Source organism: Muscardinus avellanarius, assembly GCF_963383645.1.
Source record: "Muscardinus avellanarius genome assembly, chromosome: 5".
Classification (NCBI taxonomy): Eukaryota; Metazoa; Chordata; class Mammalia; order Rodentia; family Gliridae; genus Muscardinus; species Muscardinus avellanarius.
Genome location: NC_137790.1, coordinates 58283581 through 58304774, shown reverse-complemented (window position 1 = coordinate 58304774; position 21194 = coordinate 58283581). Strand labels below are relative to the sequence as shown.

At 37.0% G+C, this 21194-nt stretch overlaps 1 protein-coding gene across 1 annotated transcript in view; it reads left to right on the top strand.

Annotated features, from left to right (window-relative positions):
• LOC308263160 (myosin-15-like) overlaps positions 1–21194 on the top strand; it is a gene marked incomplete at its 5' end in the record, with an annotated part of 185662 nt that overhangs the window by 42087 nt on the left and 122381 nt on the right. Inside the window, 4 exons of the mRNA XM_080696037.1 lie at positions 4394–4543; positions 5406–5576; positions 18361–18540; positions 20500–20632. Coding sequence (XP_080552163.1) covers positions 4394–4543; positions 5406–5576; positions 18361–18540; positions 20500–20632 — 634 coding nt within the window. The remainder of the gene's footprint in view (positions 1–4393; positions 4544–5405; positions 5577–18360; positions 18541–20499; positions 20633–21194) is intronic.

The following is a 21194-nucleotide window of genomic DNA, read 5'->3' as shown; positions in this document are numbered from 1 at the left end:
CAGGAAATTAAGAAGAGCTATGAGAGATGGAAGGTTATGTAGGAGAATGTTATAATAATCGAATAACAAATGCTCTAAGAACTGCTAATATTGAGGCTTTGCCTTTATGCAGTAAATACACCCAGGGGTGTGAGGCAATATGATTATATATTTATATTTTGAAAATTAATTAAGAAAAATTTTATTGAATCTTTTTAAATTGTGGTAAAGGAATATATTAAAGTCCAACACCTAGGAGAGAAATTATGACATCAGTATATTTCCTCCTTTAGCACACTAGGATAGATTACTATTCAATCTAATTTTCATTTTTTTTCTGGGCTGTGTTCCACACAAAATTGTGCAAGTTTGAAGCATGAGAATTCGTGCATCTATTAGGGAGGAGAGGAAAAACCTCAAGCCAAATTACTGGGATACTGCTTTGAAACAAAATTCATCTTGAGTATAGGTCCTTGCAACCAAGCAAATCAAGGCATTAGGTGCTATGCTCCTTATGTGTTCAAACCAGTCAAGTTGATTGAAAGCTTCCTCAAAGAAGTGGTCTATCAACAACCTTGAAATAAAAGTTGTGTTCCAACCACCTGATTGCAAATGAAGTAAATCATGTGTTCAGAAACACTAAAAAAGCGTGCTTTCGTGTAAACATATGGAAAAGAGAAGAAGCATCACTACATCAATTCAAAAATTAGTGACACAATATTGAGGACAAGACATAGAAAAATTTAATTACCATTCTCTCTCAGTTGCGTACATCCCATGGTATTAGAAATAGAGCTAAAAGACAACCAACTCTTCAAAGTCTATATTTCCAGAAGTTTCTCATCAAACACTTTTTGGGAATTCTTAATATTTTGTGTTATTTATCCATCCACATATTCTGCTGTATCTGAATGATGTGAGCAGTTAATTATTCATTTGGTCCAGTGGATGGCATAAAGAAAGGAAGCTGATACAAGAATGGAGATGATGTCAGAACTCACATGTATCACATAATCACAGAATTTAAGTCTCAAGATGGAGAAGCCAATGATTCTTTTCTGAACCAAAGTTTTTATTTAAATATGCAGGAACATTTCAAAAACAATTGACCTCTGCTAATATGTATTAGTCAGTATGGGATAAGTCTTGCTGTAGTAATACATACACACCCAAATCTCAGTGGCAACAAAATATTTCTTACTCAAACTAAGGAGACTACAAATTGCAAATCCTTTGTCCATTTTGTAGTTATATCATCTTGAACATATGTCTTTCAAAAGTTACCAGAAAGGAGAGAAAGATAATTTGTGGAGGAGGCAGAGCCATCTTCACTGGTTGATGTTGAGGAGACTATCACTTTCATTCATATTCCATTGGTAAAAATTAGTCAAATTATCCACTTTACTACTGGGTGGTGGAGAGACTGAGAAATAGTCTTTCTAGAAAGAGGAAATGGTATGGTAAAGTGATAGCCTTGCCGCCGTCATCTGTAATATGTATAAAGTATTCACAGGTATTTACCCCTTCCATTCTTAAAATACTTGGAGATAAGCAGGGGAGCAACACTAATGTTTTCTCAGTGGAGGAGACGGAGGCTAAGGAAATACAGCTAGACTCTAAAGGACACAGCTGGTATTCAGGTGATACTAAACATTGCATTGCTGTACATATATATTAAGTATGAAAAGGAGATAGACAAATATATGTTTGCAATAGAAGACAGTCAATTTTGACTTTATTGAATTGTTTTCCTTGTTGCATCGAAGTGTGGAATATGTCTATGTTCAAACATTTAAACAATTAATCAAAATCAACATTGTAGCTTAGCATACTCTGTAAGCCAATAATTCTACTTCTACTAAGTGTATAAAAGTATATTTAATAGGAAGTTCACTCTACTGAAATAATCCTCTTACAATGTTGTCTTCCCTGTGACCTAAGCATGAACTATGTTTATTTCATCTTTTGACCTCAGCATCTAACACAGTGCCCCGACACCTGTAGGTGCTCCACACATGTTGAAGTAGACTAAATTGAGTGGAACTTGATCAGGGGATAAGCCTATACCTCCACTTTACAAGACTAAGTAGATACATTTCCTAGCTCTTTTAAACATAACTTCATAGAAGACTTTTATTACTTCAGGACAATAATGCATAATAGAAAACAAGAACAGCCCCAAAGTAAAAAGAACTTGTTCTTTTGAAAGCTTTAAGCTGCCTGCTGTGGGCAGAGTGCTTTCCTTGATGTTAACAGAGAAGGAAAATCTCTCTGGTGTTTTATTTGCATGGTGTTCTCTTGACACTAAAAAAAGAAAGAAAAAAAAAGATGCCACCCAGCTGAGAGAATTCAGATACCAGCTGACTCTGTGCTCTCTCCTGGGTAGAAAGAAGAAAGAGATAGGCCTGTTTGCATATTACCCATTGATAGGCCTGTTTGCATGTTACCCATTGGGGCACATTCTGTTTCTAGGCTTGGAAAGTATTCAGCTGAAATTCACTCCTACTTGGAATCTGTCAGAAGCCTGCTAGTACAGCAGGCAACACTTTTGCATTATGGAAACAAGATCTGTATCATCCAAGTACAGAAACTAGATTTAACCCCCGTAGATTGCTTGAGAACCTTTGCCACAGCCTTCCAGGGAAGGGGCATGGCACCTCCCTTTGACAACAGGGGAATCTGAACCAGGATGATGCTTTGAAAGGCCAGTTCTTCCTTCAGGGAGATGAGGGCCACATAAAGAACAGTGAAGAGTTAGAAGCAGGGGCTGCAAAGAACCAAGAACATTATTCAAGATAAAGGTGCCCCATCCCATAGAAGGCAGACCACTTGCCAATGATTACACAATTGTATGCATCAACAACAGAACAGAGACTAGGGAATACACATTTCAAATCTACCGCACCAGTACTTTTAAAACTTTGTTGTGAGCTGAGCATGATGGTGCATACTTGTAATCCCAGTACTTGAGAGACTGAGTCAGGAGGATTGCAGGTTTGCGGCCAGCCTGAGCTACTTAGTGAGGGCCTCCACAATTTAGTGAGACCCTGTTTCAAAAATAAAGAATAAAAATTGGGACTAGGGGTATAGATTAGAGGTAGAATGCTCCTGGGTTTGATCCCCAGTATAGCAACAACAACAAAAACAACAACAAAATCCACCAAAGTTTGTTGTGGCTGGGCATGGTGGCATATGCCTATAATCCCTGTACTTGGGAGGTTGTGACAGAAAGATCATAGGTTTGAGGATACCCTCAGTAAGTAGTGAGACTCTTATCAATCTAGCAAAACTCTGTTTCCAAATAGATAAAATCAGGCTGGAGGTATATCTCAAGGGAAGAATGCTACAGCATCTCATGCAGACCTCGAGCAAAAGCTCGGCCAGGGGACCTGCAAAGGCTGGAGTCCCCTGCGAGAAAAAGTAGTCTTTTTTTCTTCAAAAATTATTTTAAAATTATTTAAATTAATATGTATAATTAAAATTTTATATATATTCATTATAACGAAAATAGATGGGCAGAAGAATACCTCTGGGTTCAATCCCCTGTATCACAAGCACACAAAATTTTTTTGTGTGTAGTGCTAAGAAAAAATTATTCCGACTCATTTATAGGCCAAGAACAAAACGGGGAGTTATCAGTGGATGGGAAATTATTAAAAGAAAACATCAAGAGTAGGAGGGTTCTTGTAGAACTTTCCTAACAGGTTTAGTGTTAAAAAGCAGGATAAAAATTTACATATGTAATGAGGGACACAGGGGAGCATAATCAAATATGGCAATCAAATGTGGCAAGATTCTCCCTGAAGTGACTTAGTAGGATTCTTGCAACAACTGGACGAGGCAGATGGGAGACAGGTGCATTCAGAGGAGCCTGATTGAAGTTTGCTCAAGGAGGGTTTCTGACCATAGGAAGCAGCTAGGAATAGTATTAGAGTTTGATTCAACAGGTCTGGGCCTGAGTCAGTGTTTGCATCTTTCACAAGCTCACAGCAGTACTGATGTTGCTGCTCTTGGCTTTGAAAAGCAAAGCTATAGAGCACATTACCACCCCTTACCCCAGATATTTAGTCCTTTATTAATAGGAATATAATTTCTTTCACCTGGTGGAACGGCAGCAGGCAGCTCATTATTCTTCTACCCTTCTCTTTTCCTCCATGTATCTCCCTTCTTGGTGCCTTCTTTCTTTCTTTCTTTCTTTCTTTCTTTCTTTCTTTCTTTCTTTCTTTCTTTCTTTTTCTTTCTCTCTTTCTTCTCTATCTTTTTTCTCTCTCATTGCATCTGGAAAAATGCTAAAACCACAGAAGTTCAATAAATACATCCTGATCTGAGTAGAAGATATTTGTCGATGGAGAGAGCCCAGAATTAAGATGAGCACTGCTGTCAGATAAAGGAGTGTTTTCAATGTGATTTCTAGGTAATCTATGCTGTTGGAGCCCTGTCCAAGTCCATTTATGAAAGGATGTTTAAGTGGCTGGTGGCACATATCAATCGAGTCCTGGATTCTAAGCTGTCAAAGCAGTTCTTCATTGGCATTCTTGACATCACTGGTTTTGAAATCCTTGAAGTAAGTATATATGGTAAAAATGAAGTCAGTGTATATTCAAAAGGAGACAAAAAAATGTCACCTGGACATGAGAAAATACGGTCAAAGCATGATAAGAATTACCGTGTGCAAGCCTTAAAGGCGATCTTCGTTGGGAAAGAGCTACAATTAGCATCAATAATAATTATTATTACTATGACTAATGTTAACAATTTCTTGAGTCTTAAATAAAGGTGAATAAAAGTTTTTTTTTTTTAATAGCCTGGTGTGGTGGTGCACGCTTATGATCCCAGCATTTGGAAGGTTGAGACAGGAGGATTGTGGTTCGATACAGCCTCAGCTACTTAGTGAGGCCCTTTGCAACTCAGTGAGACCCTGTTTCAAAATAAAGAATAAAAAATAGGGCTGGGGTGTATTTTGGAGGTAGAATGTCCCTCAGTTCAATCCTCAGTACTGCAAAAAAATTTTTTTTGTGATTTTTGAATTAAAATTCTATTAAATGTTATTTTATTGTAATAATCTTTAGTTTTCAGGTATATCTAAATAATACAAAAAAATTTTTTGTGGTACTGGGGTTCCTGGAAATCCTTCTCTGGGCTACACTCCCAGACCTATTTTTATATATTTATTTATTTGGAAACAGGGTCTCTTAAGCCAGCACGGCTGGCTTTGAACCTGCGCAATCATCCTGTCTCTGCCCCGCAAGTGTTGGGATTACAAGCCTGCGCCACCACGCACAGCTACAAAATTTAACTGAGCATTTGTTACTGGTTGGTTCTATTTGCCCTCATATGATAGCGGTTATAATTTTCTTTCTAACATATGTTCTTGCAACTGAACATCTATTTTTATATCTTCTTCTCACCTATTCATAACTTTGAAGCATAACAGCCTTGAGCAACTTTGCATTAATTTTACCAATGAAAAATTACAACAGTTTTTCAATCAGCACATGTTTATTCTGGAGCAAGAGGAATACAGGAAAGAAGGCATTGACTGGGTGTCCATTGACTTTGGTCTGGATTTGCAAGCCTGCATAGACCTCATTGAGAAGGTAATGTGTTTTTCTCTCTGTCCATTTTCATTTAAGAAGAATTGCCTCTGCTTGCAATTTTGATCCATATCAGAAATCAGCCTCTGTCATGAGATGGGAAATGGGACAGGAAAGTCCTGCACATTTTCTCTTAATGGCCTTCGTGTGCAGTACCTGTGGCATTCTAGCTAAACATTCACGTCAGCTGCACTACTCCATCATCTAGAATGCAGACTGTGGCTATACGTTTTCAGCTTGTTCATTGCCTCCACTGTTAATGTGCGAGGAGACTTGTCAAGATAAACAATGGTCATACACAGAACTGAAAATATGAACACTATTGGGTCTGGCTGATTAACGTAAAGTGAATAGTGAACCCAGAGATGCTTAGAGAAATTTGGCAAATTAGCATGCGAACACACCACTGCCATAAATCCTCAAGGCTACTCGCTTGCAGGATGTAGTTTGTTCATTTAATTGGACAAGTACCAGTTAATTAGTAATTTGTGACAGTACTTCATGATATTAATTTACTAATGCTTATTAGTAAATTAGCTGCAGTGCATGGTTTCTGAATTCAGTGATATCCTTGTACTATGAAATCTTTCCCTGTGCTCTTGGAAAGATTAATGGGGCTTTCTGAAGGAGTTCTGTGTGGACTTTCCTGTAGCTTTGTCCACATCAGCAAACGTGGTAATATATAGCAGCCACATGCTCTTTGTTTCTTAGATAATCAGGAATTGCAATGAATTTTGGAGACAAGTCTGGGCAGGCCAAAGCCTTTGACCTGCTTAATGTTCTCTAGATACATATCATATTTAATCCTCAATAACCCTGTCAAGAAAAATGTAGAATGACTGGCCTTTCGTTGTCCTCTGTATGCCTCAGATTTTTCAATCACTGCACTATCAATTTTATTTATTAGGCTTTACATTAAAATCTTCCTTTAAAATAACTAGTATTCCTGACAAGAATGGACATCACATTGATTTTATTTGTTTTTAAAAAAAAGTGAACTTCCTGGGAAGAAGATAGGCAGAGGAGAAAAAAGAGACAATATACCCATCGTTAGCTGATTAAAATTGGTAATGAATCAACCATGATCTGGTAAATGTTTTGTGACATGGTGAAACTAGTTTTCTGGGTAGAAATGAAACAAAAGAGCTGGAGGTCCTTAGAGGGAAAGACAACTTCTGGCAATTCTCATCTGTGATAGCTGCTTACTCCAATTATGACAAGATAATATTTTCAAATAGAAAGGTGGGATATAGAGTTGGTTCACATTGTGATATGTCTGTGAATATTATTGATTTTTAGCTGACCCAGCGGCTGTTTACCTCATTTGTGCCAGCCTCAGTTATTATGAGTATATACAGTAACATGGATTTAATTTCCTGTTGTATTTTTATTGATATGATGAAATAATAATAATAATAATAATAATAATAATAATAGAACAAATGGTAAGAGGAAAACATGTCTTTGGCTTACTATGAAAAATTTAAAAGAAATTCAGGTTAAGCAAATGAATAGTGAAATCTTTCTTTAAAAATTCTCTGTTTGGAAAAGATTTGTTATGGTGATCTTGGATCTATGTAGAAAGAAAGCTTGTAGTTAATATTAATGATCTATACATTTTCCTTGAAACAGAATGAATCATGGGAAGTTTATAAACTTAAAGCCAAAAACATATCAATATGTACAAAATGTCTTATAGCATGCATACTTTGTGTATATAAGAAGGAATTTTTATACAAAGACATATCTACATATATATATCTACATATCTACATATCTATATCTATATCCCTATATCTATCTATCTATCTATCTATCTATCTATCTATCTATCTATCTATCATCTATCTGTCTATACTGGAGATTGAACCCAGAGGCATTCTACTTCCAAGCTACACCACTAGCCTTTTTTTTTTTTCTTATTGAGAAACAGGGTCTCACTAGATTGCTGAGAGCCCGGCTAACTTGCTGAGGCTGACTCTGAACCTGTGACCCTCCTGTCTCAGTCTCCTAAGTACTGGGATTACAAGCATGTGCCACCAAGCCTGGCTAAAGATTTTTATTTATTTATTTTTTATTTTTATGTGGGACATATTGAAAGTAGCATACATTCAGACTATGCTGGGTAGGTACCCTTCACCCACTTCCCCTCTCCCCTCCCAACAATGAGTGTTCAGGTTAACCATGCTATATTTATATTTTTACACAAATTTTAATGTAGCTCCTTCATTAATCAACCTCACCCTTCTTCCTCTCCTATCCTTCCATTCTAGCTTTGGTGAGGTTTCTCCTCCATTGTCTGGAGTCCCTCTGGTATCTCTAATACTCCCTAGTTTGAGCATATTAGAGAAAACAAGTTTCTTCTCTTTCTGTGCTTGGCTGATCTCACTTAACATAATGTTCTCTAGGTCTTTCCATCTTCTTGCGAATGACATAGTTTTGTTCTTTATACTGGAGCTGTTTAACCAATTCAGCAAAGTATCAGGATACAAAATCAATCTAAAGAAATCAATTGCTTTTCTTTATGCCAACAATGAATCCACAGTGAAAAAATAAAGAAAACAATTCCATTCACTATAACCTCAAAACCAATAAAATACCGAGAAATAAACCTAACCAAAGATGTAAAAGACCTCTACAATTTAAACTATAAAACATTAAAGAAAGAAGCTGAAGAAGACCTTGGAATATGGAAAGATCTCCCTTGCTCATGAGTAGGCAGAATAAGTATCATCAAAATGGACATTCTGCCAAAAGTGATCTATAGATTCAATGCAATTCCTATTAAAATACCAAGAACATTCTTCATAGACATTCTTCATAGAACATTCTTCATAGACCTAGAAAAATCAGTCATGAATTTTATATGGAGAAAGAAAAGACCCCGAATAGCCAAAGAAATCCTCAGCAATAAAAACCAGGCAGGAAGCATCACAATCCTGGACTTCAAATTATACTATAGAGCAATAGTAGTAAAACCAGCATGGTATTGGCACAACAACAGGCAGACTGACCAGTGGAATAAAATAGAAGATACAGAAACAAATCCACACACCTATAGTCAATTAATCTTTGACAAAGAGGCTAAACTTGTACACTGGAGAAAAGACAGCTTTTTCAACAAATGGTGCTGGGAGAACTGGCTATCCATTTGTAGAAAGATGGAACTAAATCCTTACCTCTCACCATGCACAAGTATCAACTGGCTAAAGTTTTATATTTTTAATTTCACAAAAACTATATATATATGTATATATATGTATATATATATATACATATATATATATTCAGGTCTGGGGATGGAGCCCAGGGGCATTCGACCTCCGAGCTACACCCCCTGCCCTATTTTTTTAATTCTTTATTTTGAGACAGGATCTCACTAAGTTGCAGAGGGCCTCACTAAGTAGCTGAGGCTGTCCATGAACTGTGATCTACCGGTCTCAGTCTCCCAAATGCTGGTATTACAAGTGTGCACCACCACGCCCGGCTACAAAAATATATTTTAACACCAAATTTAATTGTTAATTTGGTCTTCAAGCTTACAGTGATCTTGTTTTATATACATGCTGTGAACAAATCTATTACAGGATTAACTCATACTTCATTACTTGAAATATTCTAGTTTATTAAGAACTTGAGTCAATAATTTACATATTAATATATTAATATGTGACCATATGTTTATGTTTATACATAAGGCATTGATAGATTATTTCTTTGATTTCTTAACAAGTATACCCCAAATTATACAGTTAAAGTCTTTTTACTCTTTCAATGTCGTAACTTTAAAAGGCTATATTCTTTTTCTAATAATTCAACTTTCTTGGATTAGGATTAGGATTAGGATAAGAATGTAAGATTATAGCAGCCTCAGGAAAAAATTCACTTTAGTACTTAATCATCTTACTAGATTTTTTAGTCCAAACTATATTACTTCCTTGATTACATTATTTGCCTCATTTGCCTGACTTGGCCTGAATAACTTTTGATAATTTCTATATAGTGATGTGCCATCAGACAGTAGAAATTTTCCATGTCAGTAATCAATGATATAAAATAATGCAAATAAAATTCTAAAATATGTCACCAAGAGGAACTCTCTAGGTGATATTTTTTCTATTTTAATATAAATAATTCAAATTATATCTAATTTTATTTTATTTTACTTTTTTTTTTTGGTGGTACTGGGATTCCCGAAAACCCTTCTGCCTCCGGGCTACACTCCCAGACCTATTATATATATATATTATTTGGAAACAGGGTCTCTTAAGCCAGCGAGGCTGGCTTCAAACCAGCGCGATCTTCCTGTCTCTGCCTCCCAAGTGTAGGGATTACAAGCATGCTCTACCACACCCGGCCTAATTATATTTTAAATAAACATAAATATATAACTCCATATCTTCTTCTTTTTTTTCTGCTTGCTGTCAACTTTTACTGTTTATATATTGACCGCAACAAAGCAGCCAAGGTCCCAGAGCTCAAATTTGTTCATGACTGAGCCTATATCAGTGTTTACCTGCCAATTATTAATCACTTTGCAGAAACTTGCTAGGGGCCTACACTTTAGTCACCTCTGGGCCCACTGTGCTAAGGACTATGAGGAATGCAAACCCTACAAGGCATCATCCTGGAATAAAAAAATTTCTGGCATAATTGGAATGATGTCTTAAAACCAAGATGATGACTTCCACTCCTCCTCCTCCTCCTCCTCCTCTTCTTCCTCCTCCTCTTCCTCCTCCTCCTCTTCTTCTTCTACCTCCTCTTCTTCCTCCTCCTCCTTTTCCTCTTCCTCCTCTTCCTTCTCCCTCTTTCTTCTTCTTTTCATTAAACAAGTGAATCTATTTAGCAACTACATTATTGATTGCTTCCACTTTGCCCCATTGAAGAGGAAGGGATTCCTGGCCTAGGGTTATAGGGATGGAGGAACACATGACATCCAACACTGGACTAATGAGATGCTTACATTTTCAGGAACACAGACACCCCCACACCATGCACGTCCACATGGTGTTGCACTCAGAAAAATGTAAATAAACAGAAACTGTGGGAGGTCACTCAGAATTAATAGTAAGATTTTGTTCTTTATTGCTGAGTAGAATTCTATTGTGTGTAAAATCATGTCATTCGCAAGAACATGGGAAGACCTGGAGAACATTATGTTAAGTGAGATAAGCCAAACACAGAAAGAGAAGGGACATATGTTTTCTCTAATATGCCCAGACTAGGGAGTATTGGGAATATGAGAGAGACTCCAGATAGTGGAGGGGAAACCTCAGCAAAGCTAGAACAGAAGGGTAGGAGGGGAGAATGCTTTTCCCCAGAAGTCAATATACACATAATGTTGGTCCTTAATTATAGTGCACTACTGTGTATAAAACTTCAAACTAAATGCTATAGAAATGTAGCATTTGTTATAAGTAGTTTCTACCTTTAGGAGGTATGCAGTCAAATAAAATATTTTTAAGTCTAATTAACATAGAAATACATTTTAAATTATTATGTGCAGTATAAATACAATAATAGGCACAAAGAAAAGCCTCTCTACCCCCTCAAAAAATCAGAACAGAGCTCACCTCTGCCTGTAGGAATATAGAAAGGCCTGGGATGGCAGGGTAGAACATTTAGACTAAACCTTCAGGAATGGATATAATTTTTGCAGGTAAAGATAAGAAGATAGGGATAATTCTGATTCAGAGACATGCAAGGCCAAAGGCATAGAGAGAGAAAAGCAAAGGACATGTTATGATATATCAGGTAGACTAGTTGGATTGTAGCATATGCATAAGAAAGTATTTAAAGGATAAAAAAGGAGAGCTAGATTGTGAAGAAATTTAATTAATTTATGCCTTATTTTGAGGCAGTGGGAGTCAAAGTGGGGTCTGAGCTGGGCAATGAAAAAGTCAGCACTGCTTGTGTCAAATCTACTGGGTTACGGTTAGGGTTAGGGTTAGGGTTAGGGTTAAGAAGCTGGAATAGCAGTGTGGGTGAGAAATCAAGAAGTCCTGAACCAAGAGAGCAGAAACGCAAGTAGTAAGAAAGTGACAGAGAGGAAGAGAGGAAAGTGACATAGGTAGCTGACTCAAACCATTTACCATGTAACTTAGGACAATTAATGCTATGGGACAGATAATAGTTACTTTATTCTCTAACCTATTTGAAATTAATTTTCTCAAGAACTCCATGAAACTTTATATTTCCTGAGCACTTAAGAGATAGAGAAGACTTTGAAGGAACTGTATTTTCCTCTCTAGTATTGTAGTTGTTACATTTTGAGATATGAAATCGCTTGTTTCACATAAAACTTCCGTTCATCCTAGAGGGTAAGTTGGTTTTATTGGGGACCAGGGGAGTGGAGATGCTCATGTGTGGGGAGTCGCCATGCTTGAGATGGGGACTTCGACCCTTTGTGAGATTTTTCTTCAACACTCTGGTTAATGGGCACCACTTTACGAGATGTTTACATTTTTATTTTCTTTTTTATATTGTGCTTTTAATGGTGCATTATAGTTTCACATCATAATGTAAATTATGTTGATAGTTATATACATGCACACAGCACTGATTGCCCTCCCCTCATATTTCACCTCTTCTAAATACAAAGTGCTGAGATTGATGTTGGTATATTCACATATGCACACACATTTGATGGTAGAATTTTCTTTCTTTTTTTTTGAGGTATGGTCTTTTTATTTTATTTTATTTATTTATTTATTTTTATTGGTGCACTGTATTCATACATCATAGTGGGATACATACTTTTGTAGACATACATGCACACATCACCGAGTTAGCCCCCACCCGATCCCCACCCCATTCTCTCCCTATCCCTCCCTCCCATGCTTGGCTTAGGGATTGACATCTAGTATTATAGCAATTTACAAAAATTAAAAATGATAATCTCACATAACAGTTTCATTTGTCTGATACCAAGCTTTTGATGACTTAAAGATAACATTTCAATATTTCTTTTTGCTTTCTTTCTTACCAGAGAATCTATTTTTTCTATTTTTTAGGTGAAACTATCATATATTTATATATTTATTTTTCAGAAAAAAAATCTATCCTAATATGGAATATGGACTCTAGGTGCCCACAACGATCTTGAAAAAGAACAAAGCTAGAAGATGTATATTTTCTGATTTCAAACCATATAAAGCTACAATAATTGAAACAGTGTAGTACTATTCTAAAGGCAGATATATAAACCATTGGAGTTAAATAAAAGCCTAGAGCTAAATTCTTCCCTATATTGTCAATTTATTTTTGACAAGGTTTCCACGAACATTTGGTGGTGGGAATAATAATCTTTTAACTAAATATTGTTGAAAAATAATAATTACATGGAAAAGAATAAAATTGGACCCTTACCTAATCCCATATACAAATATTAACTCAAAATAGATAATAGACCTAAATATAAATCTTAAGACTATAAACTTTTAGGAGAAAATCTGGGTCATAAAACCTCACAACATTGAAATTGGCAGTGATTTCTTGGTTATGATTTCAATGGCATAGGCAACAGAAGAGTATACAAACTCCCTAAAAAATAAAAAACATATTGTATATCCAAAGACAATGTAAACAGAGTTAACAGTTACTAATAGAATGGGATAAAATATTTCCAAATGCTATATCTGAAGGTATATTAATATTCCAACTAGAAATCCTAAAAATTAACAACAATAAAGGCAAACAATACCCTTTAGAGATAGGTAAAAGACTAACATAAATAATGAATCTCCACAGATAACCAATCTTAATTGTCTGTTGGATGGAAACTCTTGTTTCTCTGGTTCTGGTGTGTGTTACCTATTTATTCTTTATAGTTAATCTCTTTGAGTATTTTCTCTAGTGCTGGTTTTGAAGACATAAATTCCTTCAGTTTCTGTTTGTCATGGAAGCTTCTTATTTCTCCATCTAATTTGATAGAAAGTTTTGCTGGGTAGGAAATTTTTGGCTGGAAGTTGTTTTCTTTCAAAATTGGGAATATGTTACTCCAAGCCCTTCTGGCTCTCATAACTTGGTTTGGGAAGTCTGGAGTGATTCTAATTGGTTTGCCTCTGAATGTCACTTGGCCCTTTGTTTTTGTTGCCTTTAAGATTCTCTGCTTGGCTTCCACATTGGTCATTTTGACAATTATGTGGCGTGGGGATCCTCTTCTCCGATCCTGTCTAAAGGGAGTTCTATACGTTTCCTGGACCTGCGTATCGACCTCTTGCTCTATGTCTGGAAAATTTTCTGCTATTACTTCCTTGAAGAGATTGTTGATCCCTTTGGTTTCACTTTCTTTTCCCTCCTCTATTCCAATTATTCTTAGGTTAGCTCTCTTAAAATGGGCCCATATTTCTTCAATATCAGATTCCTGCTGTCGGATATTTTTTCCTAGATTAGAAACTATGCGTTCATTTTTGGAATGATCATCTTCTAAGAGCGAGATTCTGTTCTCCATGTGTTCTAATCGGTTGTTTGTGCTTTGAATTGAGGCCTTTACTTCATTAATTGCATCCTTTATCTCTTTTTGGCTCTCTCTGAGTTCTTTTCGAAGCACCTTTATTATTTCTACAGTTATTTTCCTGATTTGATCTTCTAGAAATCTCTGATTTTCTGTTTTATTAGGTTCTGATGTTGTGGGGTTGTGAGCATTCGTAGCTCCAGTATTATTCCTCTTTTCCATGATTTCGGAAGTTTGTGCCTTCTCTGGGTTCTTCCCTTGGGTCACTATGACTTCACTTAAGGTGCTCTGGATCTCGAGTCAGTAGTATCTCAGACCCCACTACTCCTTTACTGGGTTGTATCACAGAGTCTCTGACCCAGAGAGTCGATAGAGGCTGCTTTAGACTGTGGGGGGTGCCAGGTTGCACGTTCTCCTATGGTGTGATATCACTGCCACCGCCCCTCTCCCACTGGGTCAAGTCCCAGTGAGTACAGTACTGGGATTTCTCCTCTGTGGCCCACAATTTGACTCACTGTTCTTGAGTACGCAGATGTAGCTGTACTGAATTCGGTGAATTCGGTGCTGTTGCCGCCGGTGGCAATATGGCGCCGCTGCTACGCCCTCGGCTATGGGGCTGGCGTTTTTTTTTTTCTTGGTTTTGATTTCCACTCTGAATCCCTGCAGCGTGTGCTGAGCTCAGCCACTGGGAGCTTTAGATGCCCTCTGCGCCGAGAAATCCCACCTGGCTGTTCCGCAGCGGCTCCCCTCGGCTTGCTGTGGCCGTCCTGTGAATTCGCCGGTGCCGCCAGCAGTATGGCGCTGCTGTCGCGTCCTCGGGCGTGAAGCCGCGTCCTCGGACGTGAGGATCTCCTCTGTGGCTCTGTTCTCAGTCCGCTTTCTCTCTGGAGCCTGGTGATTTTTTTTGTTTCTCTGGTGATGTTGTTTTCTGGCTTTGAAAGGCGCTGATTTTGTGGTAATGGAGATTTGTTGTTAGCGGGGCTCTTAAGCCTCACTTTTCTCGGTCGCCATCTTCCCGGAAGTCTCCTAGAATTTTCATTAGTGAACTTCAGTCTTCCTTCTCATCTTTCAATAGAGCACCTCCCTGGCTCCACTGAGATTTTGCCTCCATTATCTGGACTTCCTCTGGCATCCCCATTACTCCCTTTCTTGTGCATGTTAGAGAAGACATGAACCTTCACTTTTTGTCACTGGCTAATCTCACTTAACATAATGTTCTCCAGATCCTTACATTTTTTTGCAAATTAAGAACTGTTGGTTTGTAGAAAAATACAAAGTTTGCTAAGAGGGAAATTCCCTAATATACATGATATATACTCACAAACATATCAAAGTCAATCACTAAGCCAAACATAAGAAGGAGGGAGGGGGAGGAAATGGAATGGGTAATGGGGAAGGGATAAATGAGTGATGTGTGTATGTATGACTCTACCATCTTGTACCACATTAAGATGTATGACTACAATGCACCAATAAAAAACAATTATTTAAAAAATCTCAAGGAAAAAATACAGGGTTCCAAGATGGAGTTCAAGCCTTTAAGAACTCACACCAATGAATCACCTGTGTAGTGTGTGGGATTCCTTTTTTTCCTTTTTCTTTTATTCTCTTTTTCCTCTTCCTCTCTACATTTCTCATTTCTCAGTTTACCAAAAACTCACAGGGTTAATGTCAGGAGCAAGATCAGAGCTGGTTTCACTGGGAACACATTGTCTTCACTTGGAAGAGTTTACTTCTCAGTCTACATTATTCCATACTTAGATGCTTGGGATGAAAGAAGTGTCCAAAACTCTTCAAGAGATCTTACTGGAATGTCGTTTAATACACTTTCTGTTAAATGCATGTTCTAGGTTGATGAGAAAAGATGAAAGTGGAAGAAAACCCTGGTACACAAGTTAAAGTGATAGACTAGGGTGGATGAGAAACAGCATTTGCAAATGTCTGGTGAGCTACCACATAGAAGAAGAATTAGACCCACTTATATGGCTCCAGTGGAATAATTTAAAACAAAGAATTCTAAATGACAATCAAGTTTTGTTTTAATATATTAACTGTCTAGAGCTTTGAATCAGAATTGATGTGTTCTCTTTCAATAAAAATATTCAAACATAAGCTAAACTGCCCTTTAGAAGGAGGGTAATTCAAGGATCTATTAGACAGGTTGGGTTGTGATTTCAATGTCTCTTCTGAACCTGAGCATCTATGGTCCTTAGGGTACAAGGAGCTAGGTACCTTAGTACTCCTAAGTACAAGGGGGCTATGGTTCTTAGGTACAAGGTAGAAAATCATGAAATCTATGTTGTTGGAGAAAGGAATCGTGGTCTACCTTACTTTTTATACCATTAAATACTCACATTTTTATCTGTGCTTCTGTTTTATTTTGTTGTCTACATGTAACTTAGATGTCTTGTCTTCACAACTAGATACTCTGGAACCAAAGCTCATGTCTTATTCATTCTAATATAACCCAAAATGTCAGGTACAGTGTTTTGATCATGGGAAACACTTCCAAACTATTTGTGGAAAAGTGAATCTATAAATAAAAAAATATACATGTAAATATAAGATTCCTTGATTTCTCCTGCTCCCAAACCTGTTCCTGCCTGTATGTTTCCCTGTCTATATATGTCTATATACTGTTAATGACAGTATCCATTACCCAGTTGCTTGGGCTCAAATCCTCTTTTTCTTTCTTTCTTTTTTTTTTTTTTGTGGTACTGGGGATGGAACCCATAAGTTTTTCTACTTCTGAGCTACACTTTCAGACCTATTTTTATATTTTACTTGGAAATGGGGTCTCACTAAATTGCTGAGAGCCTCACTAAGTAGCTGAGGCTGGCTTTGAACCTGCATGATCCTCCTGTCTCAGCCTCCCAAGTACTGGAATTACAAGCATGTGCCACCATGCCTGGCTTCAAATCCTCTTTTTCTTATGCTCCACATTCTATCCATCAGGAAGTTGAAAGCTCTATTTTCATCATACATTTCATTCCTAATGTCTTCCTACAAGATCTAAAACTATGAGTAGTCCAGACAAGGGGCCAGAAAACCATCTATTTGTGGGCTATATCCAGCTCACAGTCCATTTTTGTAACTAACTTTTATTGGAACATCATCATTTATTTGTTTATAATAATAAGATGATCTGCTTTCAGTGCCACAATAGTTGAGTGGATGCAAAGGTATGACAGAAGCCATATGGCCCTTTAGGAAAAAAATTGCTTATGAGAAAAATAAGGCATTCAACCACACAAAAACAGTATTCTAACACACATTCTTTTTATGTTTTTATAGTCCTTTTAAAATTTAAAAGCTATTCTTAGCTCATGACTTTCAATCTACTTCTCCCACTCTTATCCTACTTCCAATCTACTTCTCCCACTCTTGTTCTAAACCAATGGTTCTTCTCAAGCATAAATCAAATTTTATCACTTCATTTTAAAAGTCTCAAAAGACTTCTCATTGCATTTATTCCCAAACATCTTGCCACAGCTTATGTGGTGTTTGGAATTCAGCTGCACTTAACTCTAAGACTTTTCCTCATACCATGATCTCTATCTGACCAGCTTTGTTTTGTCAATATTTGCTTCTAATGTGATCTCAAACTTTCCAAGTGTGCTTCTATAATAAGTAGGACCTCTGAACTCTTCATTTTTCTTCCTGGAATACTTGTACTCTGGAATATTTGTCAGGGTATTAGTTTGTGTGTGTGTGTGTGTGTGTGTGTGTGTGTGTGTGATGCTGGGGACATTCTACTTCCAAGCTACACCTCCAGCTCTATTTTTTATTTATCATTTTGAAACAGGGTCTCACTGAATTGCAAAAGGCCTCACTAAGTACCTGAGGCTATCTGAGAACCACAATCCTCCTGTCTCAGATTCCCAAATGCTGAGATTACAAGCATGCATCACCACTTTTGGGTTAGGGTATTCTTCTCATTTGGGCAGTTTTACATGATCACCCCATCTAAAACAGATTCCACCCAGCCAACCCCTTCTGTATTGTCTTTCAGGCAAACATGATTTCCTCAGTGCAGTTATATAAAACTGAGATTTTTTTCTAGTTATTTATTTGCTTATTTTCCTAGTATCTGTCTGTTTCACTAGAATGTAAGCACCCCAAGGACAGTATAGGGCTTAAAACCATCAGCAGCTCCTGATATTGTAGGTATTTAATCAATATTTGTTGAATAGATGATTGACTAATTATATGCAACAAATATTCTTTCCTTTGTCAACTCAGTAGGTTCTTGGGAAATTATACTGAGCCCCTGTTGGGAACACTTTTTCCTGGTGTTTTTAAATATATGCTGCTGTCATGTCTTTCCAATAGCCCATGGGCCTTCTTTCTATTCTTGAAGAGGAATGTATGCTCCCTAAGGCTACAGATATGACTTTCAAAAGCAAACTTTTTGATAACCATTTTGGAAAGTCAGTTTATCTACAGAAGCCGAAGCCTGATAAGAAAGAGAAATATGAAGCTCACTTTGAACTTGCTCATTATGCAGGAGTGGTAAGTTACATGGGGACTGTCAGTCCTAAAACTTCCCTTTCCCTCCCTTTTCTTCCTTGTCTCTCTCTCCCATTACGTCTTTGTCCTCTCTCATTTCCTTCCTTCTTCTCTCTTTCTTTTGACAATGTAAATGGTAAAGCTTGAGAATCTTTTTGAGTAGCATGGTGGACTTCTGAAGTATTATTCTGTACTGTTACATCAAGCTAATTTACAATTAAAAGACACACAATTTGTGATACTTTTTGAGTAATGTATAATTTTCTGTGTTAATTTATACACATCTCCCTTTTTTATTGAAATGCTTGCCTTTCTAAAGCTGTCTTATAATATTAGTGGTTGGCTTGAAAAGAATAAAACTTTCTTAATGCACTCAGCCAAAGTCCTCAGATAATATTTAAGTTAAATGTAAAGGTGAACAAAATACATCTCAGTCCTATAAAAAAGGCAGAGTAGCCTTTTAGTCCTAAGGGAATGGAACATCCATACTACAATAGCATCCCATGTGCACAGAGGTCAGAAATCTCCAGATGGACTCTGTCACCCAACTCAAAGCCAGACTTCTACAGAAAGGCATGGATACCGTCAAAGTCATGTGTCCCCCCCCCCATTATTTGCCCTTTTTTTTCAACTCAACTTTGTGTGAATGAGTGAGTTCAACTTGTCTTTTTTGGAGTTTTTTAAAATTTTTTGTTCTCACATAAAGAAAGAGTTGAAGTAATTGTCTCCAAACTTTGGCCACTGAAGCTTTCTAGTGACCCTCACTGCCTCTTCTCATTTACACATGAGTCTGTGAGCATCTTGTTCCCTATTTTTCTGCTTCTGGCCAGTGATTCTTGTTAGAACAGAAAGAGAAGTAATGAAGGAGAGAATAACTCTTTAACCTAAAACTAGACTGCCAACTGACACAGATATATTTTCTTCTTTGATACCCTAGAATATATATATGTGGTACTGGGTTTCTGGAAACCCTTCTACCTCCAGGCTATAATCCCAGACCTACTTTTTATATTTTTATTTGGAAACAGGGTCTCTTAAGCCAGCGTGGCTGGCTTCGAACCTGCACGATCCTCCTGTCTCCGCCTCCCAAGCCCGGGGATTACAAGCGTGCGCCATACCTGGCGTTGATACCCTGGAATATTAACTGTGATACTTACAAAATTATGTCATTTGCAGGAAAATGGATAGACCTAGAGAACATTATGTTAAATGAGATTAGTCAGTCACAGAAAGTGAAGTCATGTTTTCTCTCATATGTGGAAGCTAGGGAGTAATCGGGATACAACAGGGATGTTAGACACTGGAGGAGAAACCCCAGTGGTGCGAGGGAGATGATGTAAGGGAAAGAAGGGAGAAAAGGAATTAATGAAGCAAACAGTTTCACTGACATTGTGTATGTATGTGAGAATACCAATGCCAATCTCAAAATCCTGTATGGAGAAGGGAAGGGGTGGGAAGCTTACTAAGTAATATGTGCACGGATGTCACTATCACCATGAGCTACATTATGATGTGAGAATACACTGCACCAATTGATGTATAAAAATAAGTAATAGTCACAAAAATATCACTAAAATTTCTAATGTCATTTTGAGTGTTTTCTATGTGTCAATGTTGGGTCACTTTATCTAAATGTGAATTGTTTGTACTAGAAATAACATTTAGTCTTTCTTCTCTGCCTTGCTTCTCTCTTTTCTTCCTTGTACCGTTGTCTCCTGTTACTTCTCTTTCTGTTCCTTCTACTTTTCTTCCTATTCTCTCTTTCTTTTGATAATGTAAATGGTAAAGTTTAAAAATTTCTGTGGTCTTCATAATGGAGTATTATTCAGTGCTATTACATAAACATGATTTAAAATTAAAGGATCAACATAATTTGCAATGATTTCTCAAGTAACTTACAATTTCCTATGTTAATTTATACATTTCTCTTTTTTTCTGACTGAAATGAATGTTTTTCCTAAGGTACACTACAGCATCAGTGGTTGGCTTGAAAAGAACAAAGACCTTCTTAATGAAACAGTGGTGGCTGTATTTCAGAAGGCTTCCAACAGACTCCTGGCAAGTCTTTTTGAAAATTGCATCAGTACTGATAGTGGTGAGTCAATTTTTCTTAAATTACCAGCCTCAAAATGGAACCCTAGTGCCTTGGTCTGTATGAAAATTCTTGCTTCTTTCCTGTGATATATGTTTCTACTTACTCTGGTCTGAGTTGTCCCCTCTTATTAGCTTTTTTTGTCCTTAGACTAGCTAATTTTAAGGAAAATGTTTACTCTGTATGAAGAGATCTAGCCTATTGTTACCTTCTTCTAGACCTAGCTACAAAAAGAAGATAAAACAAGCATGTTTTGATGCATGATTTGAGAGGAATAAAAAGCCTCAAATATATACGGCAAATGAAAAAATTACAAGAAATACAGTTTTGCATATCTTAATTAGCTTTGTGATTCTTACTTGAGCAACATTCTGGACCAAAAATGGTTCAGAATGCTCTAATACATCAAATGAACAGGTTATATTTATAGCTAGAGAAAAAGATGATGATGCTCAGAAAATGAAATAGAGACAGCCAAATTGGTTACAACTCACATCTCTCTATTTTTACATGGTTTGAACATTTTGGGGTCAGGGACTATGTGTGATGTGTTCAACTATAGTCT